The sequence below is a fragment of the Telmatherina bonti genome (assembly GCF_933228915.1).
Source record: "Telmatherina bonti genome assembly, chromosome: 19".
NCBI classification, from domain to species: Eukaryota; Metazoa; Chordata; class Actinopteri; order Atheriniformes; family Telmatherinidae; genus Telmatherina; species Telmatherina bonti.
In genome coordinates this window covers 9,658,143-9,666,071 of record NC_136617.1, presented here as the reverse complement: position 1 = coordinate 9,666,071, position 7,929 = coordinate 9,658,143, and the positions used below count along the sequence as shown (strand labels likewise).

At 42.6% G+C, this 7,929-nt stretch overlaps 1 protein-coding gene across 1 annotated transcript in view; it reads left to right on the top strand.

Annotated features, from left to right (window-relative positions):
- LOC306770417 (uncharacterized protein) overlaps positions 1 to 7,093 on the top strand; it is a gene marked incomplete at both ends in the record, with an annotated part of 8,187 nt that extends 1,094 nt beyond the window's left edge. Inside the window, 7 exons of the mRNA XM_079259277.1 lie at positions 2,345 to 2,473; positions 2,797 to 2,917; positions 3,027 to 3,202; positions 3,354 to 4,752; positions 6,304 to 6,450; positions 6,836 to 6,997; positions 7,074 to 7,093. Coding sequence (XP_079115403.1) covers positions 2,345 to 2,473; positions 2,797 to 2,917; positions 3,027 to 3,202; positions 3,354 to 4,752; positions 6,304 to 6,450; positions 6,836 to 6,997; positions 7,074 to 7,093 — 2,154 coding nt within the window. The remainder of the gene's footprint in view (positions 1 to 2,344; positions 2,474 to 2,796; positions 2,918 to 3,026; positions 3,203 to 3,353; positions 4,753 to 6,303; positions 6,451 to 6,835; positions 6,998 to 7,073) is intronic.
- Positions 7,094 to 7,929: the final 836 nt, after the last annotated feature.

Below are 7,929 nucleotides of genomic sequence, written 5' to 3'. Positions count from 1 at the left end.
GTTTTTGCTGTTAGTCAGTCATTTTCAGACCACATTCATGTCAGCGTTTAGCTGCTGATTTTATTTATTTGCAAGAATAAAGTTTTTTCCTGAGAATGGGGGAGAAAATAGTTATCTTAAGACCATAGACCATATATAAAAGATTGGCAGAGACTCCAGCAGTTAAAAGTGAAGCCTATGCTGAAGTGCAAATCCCCATAGACTCCCATGTTAAAAAGACCAACTTCACAGCAGAAATAAGCATGTTTACAGCCTGGTTCAAAAATCCATTTTCGGGTTAATAGGTCAGGTTTACCTTCATGACAACTGTGGAGGGTGTGAATTTATTTCTAACTCGCCTGTTTAAAAGTAATTTAATCTCGAAGTTCGGCATATTTAGGGTCGTGTCCTTTTGACTGACAGGTACCCGATCTCCCGCTTTAAGTAAGACGTATGTAGAACAACCGCGGTTTTTAGCCAGTTAACAAAGTGACTTAGCTTTAGCCCGCTCGCCTCCGTTAGCTGGTTAGCTCCTGTTATCTCTGGGTTAGCTCTTAGCGTCAAGCAGGTCAGAGTTTGCTCGATGTAAATCATCCACCATGATGATCATAGCCCCCCTCTCAGCTCCACCTCTTTGCCCATATTTGTATTTTATGAGTAAGTTGACGCGCATGACGCTGCCAAGATGACGATGGTAGGAACCGCCCAACGAGCTTCAATTCAGCTCTTCAGAAACCAGTGGGTGACGTCACAGAGGCTACGTCCATCTTTTTATATCCAGTCTATGCTTAAGACATGGTTATTTTTTGAGAAAGCAAGACAAGTTTATTTGTACAGCACCTTTCATGCATAAGACAATTCAAAGTGCTTTACATAAAACATTGAAAGCATTACAGATAGTGTAAAAACAGACAAAAAGAAGCATAAAAGATAACACAAATAGCAAAATTACAATATTATCAAAATTATAATAAAATAATTAAAATCAGAATAAATTAAAAGTTACTGTGCAAATGTCATGCATAGGTGCATGAGGAAATAAATGTTGCTGCATAACAGCTAAATGCTGCTTCTCCATTTTTAGTCTGGACTCTGGTCTGGTTGAGTTGACCTGAGTCTTTGGATCGGAGAGCTCTGCTTGGTTTATATTCTCTGAACATATCACAGATGTATTCTGGGATTTGTAAACAATCAGCGGGGTTTTGAAATCTATCCTGTGACTCACTGGAAGCCAGTGTAAAACTGGTGAGATGTGTTCAGACCTCTTAGTTCCAGTTGAAGCCCCAACAGCAGCATTCTGGATTAGTTGCAGATGTTTAAAGCTCTTTTTAGGAAGTCCTGTTAAAAGACCATTACAGTAATCCAGTCTAATATTAACTGCTAACAGCATAGCACAAAAGTCTTGTAGTAGAATCATTTTTCATATACACTGTACTGGAGTTTGCTATATTCAGTAATTAAATCTCCATTTGGTACACTTCAATCAGACAAATAAGCCGTTAAAGCTCAACTTAAAACTATTGTTAACATCCTCATGGGAGCCCCTTGTGCAAGGAGCAGCATGAGTTATGTGCAGCACAGAAGATCTTTTCAGAAGATCTTTTCACCTTTTAGGAAGCATCAGTCTGAACATACAGCGTGAAGAAGTCAGCTAAAAGACTCTACTAAGCACTGGCATCCAAACATCCAAACAAAACATCATTTAAACCCTAAGCAACTATATGTGAATGGAACAAAAGGTTGAGAACAGGAATGTTCACTTGAGAGCTCCTGATCATTTCTCCATGTAAAGCAAACTATACATGGCATAAAAGCAGAAATCGCTCTTCTGATTACAAACATGTCTGTTTCAGGACTAAAACTCTGAGCTAGCAGCAGCAGTATGAAAAACAGAATCTCAAACATGTCTTAACTTTGCTGTTTTGTCATCAAAAGTTTTATTTCACTTCTAAAAATCTCTCCTGATGTGTTCCACTGTGACTCTAGTTCTGTTTGAAGAGGTCCATGAAGGTCCTGGTAGTTTCCATGCAAATGTTGCAGGTTTCATACTGAAGTATTGACATGAAATGATATCTAGTAATTCATTTTTTCTTGAATCCTCATTAGAGTTGTCAACTGTCAAAATTCGTCTGCCGGTTTTCACCAGCCAAGTGAAAACAGATCATGTGACTCAAATGATCCTCATTTAGATTGTACAAAGTTTGCTTAGTTGGATCATTTGATATGAGGTTACAGCAACTCCCACACGATCCATTCCACCAATGTTTGATGCTTTTGTCCTCATCTTTTCTACATAAATCATGACTTTGACAGGATTTTATGGATTGATTGCCTGTGTTGTTTCTGATCATCTGCTTCATCCCAGTCTCTGACACTGCTGGAGTACATATTGAAAACCGGCGATGATCGTGTGCTACTAAAAATGAAAGACAACATCTACATCGTCAAGGCTCTCACAGAGTACCGCTTTGTGGAAAAGGATGGCAAAGATCAGGTGATACTTGCCTTCAGATAACATCCAAAACTTTTTGCTTTTTAGCTTCTATTACATGGTTGCTCACTGTGCGTAAAGGTGATCCATTATCAACACTAAAACATTCATGTCATCACACTTATTTCTAAGCTCCAGGTCAGGCTCGGAACAAAAAAAGAGATCAGTCAGTTTAAGCTTTTAAGATTCAGAGTCATGCAAAAGACAGGTTTTGAGACATTTCCAGGGTTAAACGACTTTTTTTATACTCTGAATGAATATGATTCATGTTTGACTATGAGTTGTAGATACTGTTTTCCAGTCTAACGCAACCATCTTTGTCTTAGGGGACAAATGTAAGAGAGAAGGCCAAAGTTGTTCTTGTTCTAATGGAGGATGATGAGAAACTGAAGGCAGAGAGAGAATTTGCTGTCAAGACCAGAGAAAAGACATCCAAAGGTTCTGCTGGTGAGCCATGTTTTTCTTTTAAGGATCACTGCCCAATACCTCTTTTTTCTAGTTTACCTCTCTGACTAACACAAAAACTCTTGATTTCCTTCCTATCTGTTCTGAGCAGCCTCAGCTGCAGATGATGTAAAGGATCCAAACTATAAGCCATGCTACGTTCCTGGGGCTACAGGACTGCCATCATTGTCCAACATACCATCCGTGGCGGACCTGACAGCTTCCTTTGAAGCCCGCAAAGAAGAGCGTATTCGACAAGAAGCTGAAAAGAAAGAAACGGAGAGAAAGGTAAGAGTATTGCAAGTGCAAAACCCAGATAATTTACATGTGTTTTGTGGCTAATTCAAAATTTACTTGAGGATTTCATGTCAACACAGTAGTTTAATTTACACCACTAAAGTGCATTTGTGTTGACCAGTTCTCAATCTTTGTATTCTAGGCCAAGATGAGTGAAGAGGAGCTTAAATGGGAGGATGCAGGCAAAGGGACTGACATGAAAGTTAATGCTTGGGGAGGAGAGAAAGCAGAGGATGAGGAGGACGAGAAAGAGGAAGAGAAAACAGATGCATGGGGAGCCCCCAAGAAGCCTAGCAGTGATCCTTGGGGAGCTCCAGCCAAAACTGAAGACGCATTTGCAGCAACAAAAACTGAGGATCCATTTGCGGCTCCAAAGGATGGAGAAGACCCTTTTGCGCCTCCAAAGGATGGAGAAGACCCCTTTTCGGCTCCAAAGAATGGAGAAGACCCTTTTTCGGCTCCAAAGAATGGAGAAGACCCATTTTCGGCTCCAACGAATGAAGAAGACCCCTTTTCGGCTCCAAAGAATGGTGAAGACCCATTTACAACAGCTAAAACTGAGGAAGATCCATTTGCAGCACCAAATGGCAAACCTGATCCCTTTACTGCATCAAAAGATGATCCTTTCAGTGCACCTAAAGACGGTACAGACCCTTTCAGTGCACCCAAAAACGAAGATGATCCATTTGCTGCTCCAAATGATAAACCAGATCCCTTTGGTTCTTCGAACAATGATCCTTTCAATGCCCCTAAAGACGATCCGTTCAATGCCCCTAAAGACGATCCGTTCAATGCCCCTAAAGACGATCCGTTCAATGCCCCTAAAGACGATCCGTTCAATGCAACTAAAGACGATCCCTTCAGTGCCCCTAAAGACGATCCGTTCAATGCCCCTAAAGACGATCCGTTCAGTGCAACTAAAGACGATCCGTTCAATGCCCCCAAAAATGATGCTTTTACGGCCTCTTCAGATGATCCGTTCAATGCCCCAACAGATGACCCTTTCACTACTCCACCATCTGCCGCCCCAAAACAAGACCCAACATTATCTAAAGACGATCCTTTCACCACTCCCACAACACCACCTAAAGACCTCATTTCAACACCAACCAAACCTGTTCAAGATGACCCTTTTGCTGCACCAACCACTCCACCTAAAGAGGATGTTTTCTCGACGTCATCCAAGCCTACAAAAGACGACCCTTTTGCTACACCAACAACACCACCTCAGGAGGATCCTTTCTCTGCGACGTCTAAACCTGCAAAGGGGGATCCCTTTGCTTCACCGTCGACACCCCCTAAAGAGGACCCGTTCGCAGTGCCAGCAAGTCCACCAAAAGACGATGCCTCAGATCCCTTTGCTGCCCCTCCAGAGGCATTGCCCCAAGACGGCGCAGACGCCTGGGGAGCACCTTTTGCTCCAAAGGAAACAAAGAGTGGAGATCCCTGGGGGAATGGAGCAAGTGCCTCTTCACCTGTTGATAATTCTGACCCATTCGGGGACTCATCCAAACCAGACGACGACCCATGGGGAGCCCCAGGTAATAAATAAGTAAATAAACACTGAAGCTTTGTTGCTAATTGTTGTAACGTAAGAACACATCTCTATTTTCCATATTCCACATTCAGATTTAGAATTTTTTTTTTGTCTTTTTTGTAAAAATTGAGTAAAAAGATGTATTGGATGAAATAACAGTACAAAGATTCAAATTCAGCACAAATTCACAACAAAGTCATCGATACACAAGGTACATTTATAGACCTGATCAATTCAAGCCATTTTATTTAATCCAATTTAGACAAATCTGCAATAGTTTTATTTATAATTCTGTTTATCTAAGCCAGTCCAGGAAAATTATATGTCTAAGAAAATTCGCTTTGCATCATAACTTTGGTTAAACCCTCCCCTGTAGTGATCATGCACTGGGTGGCGAGAGACAGCTGGAAAGAAAAAAACTTTTAAACAGGAAGGGAAAACCTCCGACCTGGCTCCGTGGGGTCTGCCATCTGCTCCAACTGGTTGAGGGGGACAAGGAAAGGGGAATCCACAAACACCACAACTTTTAGACATGGAGACTTGCTTAGAGAGTGGAGAGAAATGCAAGTAAAGAACAGAAATAAAGGGATCACAAAACAAAATTGAAAAGCAATGTGCCATTTTTACTACAGTGTCTCTGAAAGGACAAACAACTGTACTACCAGCATTGTTGGATAGATGCTGGAGCACTGCTTGTACCTTTTCAAAGGTACATAGAGACATGTACATGTACACAACTTTGGAGCAGTTTCTTGTAGTGCGACACCTGGGGATCGACTGAATCTACTCGCAGATGAAAACATGTTTGTTTGGAAGAATTTGCGCCACTGATGGCAACTGTCCTCCTTATTCACTGCTGGGTTTGGAGTGTCTATGCCCATCTTTACCGCCAGGTGGCAGCACCTCCTAAAGTTTAGTTTGATTCTCCTGCCAGCTGGTGTTGGATTGGATCAGCTGGTAACTGAGTGGACTGTGTTTAACGTCCACTTACAGTTCTCTCCTAAGTGATCTTGTAACCTGTCAGTAATCTGATGTCCACTATGATGTCTGTTTTAATTATACAGTTTGTACAGGAACATAATCTAAAACTGCAAAATCAGAAGAGCAACAGCAGTGTTTCCCAAAACTTTTTGAGCCATCACTTCCAAGATAACATAATATAATGGCAATTTATGTTTTTAAAATGGTAGCTGTAACACGTTTGTTCATGTCCACCTGATGATAAATTCTAAATGTAAGGCTTGAGAAGGATCAAGTAGTTTTTGGGTAAATTTGGTCCACTGCTGTTCCAAAACACCAACATGCTTTCATAATTTAATGACTAAATCTAACACCCAGAGGACGGTTATGCATGAACCTGTCCGATCTGATGCAACATGCACGTTTTTAGTTTTTTTCATCATTTGCAAATAGATGGATATTTGTTTATTCTTATTAAACATCAGCATTAAGTAAATGAATTAGAAATAACGTCTTTTTTTTTAGCTGGACGTATTAGAATATCACTCCTGTCGTCTCCTGTTTGACTTTGTTGATGCTTCGTGTCACCGTTTAGCTTCAGCTCCCGTCAGTGCAGACGATGCATGGGGTGCACCGGCTCCACCATCAGACTCCTCCCCATCTGGAGACCCCTTTGGAGATGGAGCATCGAAAAGCAATGATCCCTGGGGGGCACCAAGCAGCACAAGTGGCAGCGGTGCAGGTAACTTCCACCTGACTCTGTGATCCATCAATCATTCATATTAATCCTCTCATGTCTGCTTCTTATTCGGCCGTCAAAGCCCCCACTATGATTCAGCTCATTTCCTTCTGACATGTTGGCTTGGCATTAGGCAGTCAGAGCCATCAGAAACTTAAAAAACTAGTGTCTCACATGGTGTTCTGCTTTTTAACTGCACAAAAAGTGACTTGCATGTGTAATTTTTCATTTCCATTTCACCTCCATCTTCCCATCACGCATCAGGCAGCTAACAATCTTAATCAATTAACCTTCTCTACCGCTGTGCTCTCTCTCTTCCTCCCTGACCTGCCCACCCCTCAGAAGAAAACACCTTTTAGAGTAGCATTGGACCTTTATTTTATTGCAGGAAAGCAAACGAAGTGGGAGGATGAAACGTACAGAAAAGCAGCTTCCTTTCTGGGTTCTGCCGGGGCGTCGCTGGTTGACCTGAACGATCTGTTTTCCTGTAACCCCAAACCCGGACAGCACCCCCTCATCAACACGCCCTCTGCCGAAACACAAGCCATCGGTAAGGACAGAAAGAGAGCTTCACTCTGGGTGACAGATACCATATTTGACTCTATGTGGAAGTATTTGTGGCTCAGCTGACTCTAAGGATGCATGACCAACCCCGCTGGCTGAGATGCCAAATGTAAGTCGCTCTTTCGCGGGACGTTTCCACCACAGCTCCACTGAAGTCTTCAGTCCAGAGAGAGAAAGAGAGGCACACAGTGAGAGGGGTGCAGACAGTTTTTAACAACTATATATTAGTGAGTTTGGAAAAGCTTATTGTGATTGTGATGCCCCTCCCCCTTGTGGTCTTGTGTCATGTTATATATTTGTGTGTGTGTGTGTGTGTGTGTGTATGAGCTGTAGTGACCTATTGTAAAGTAACTCTGTATAGACTAGTGTATATTAACGAGAAAAAATTGTCTCACCCCCCCTCTCTGCTCTGCTTTGATGCATTTTGTCTTTACTGAAATCCTTCAAACTGTAAACCCCTCCCTCACCCCTTCCCCTCATTTCTCTGTCATCGTTACTTTTCTTCACTTCCCAGGTAATTTCAGAGCTAAGGACATAGCAGCTGCTCCTGTGGCTAGATCTGGAGCTTTGGCTGCAGCTTCAGCCTTTTATCCCAGTCATTTCGGGTCCAGACTCGCACCTCCGGGTGCTTTCGGAGCCCCTACAGGTGAAACTCCCCAGTTTCAGCAACCATCATTTCCTCTGAGAGTGTTTCCTCCTGCTGCCGGGAGGCTTCAGACGGCTCCAAATGTTAGAATGGTACAAGCTGCTTCTGTCGGAGGGAATCCACAAATGGGAATGGGAATGCCGTCTGGATTTCCTGGGAATTTTCAATTCAGTTTCCCTGCAGAGAACAACCCAAGAGGAGCAGGCATCCTTAGAGCTTCCGCTCCACAAACCACAGGTGGCTCTCTCTTTGGCAGTGGGCTGGGGGAGACA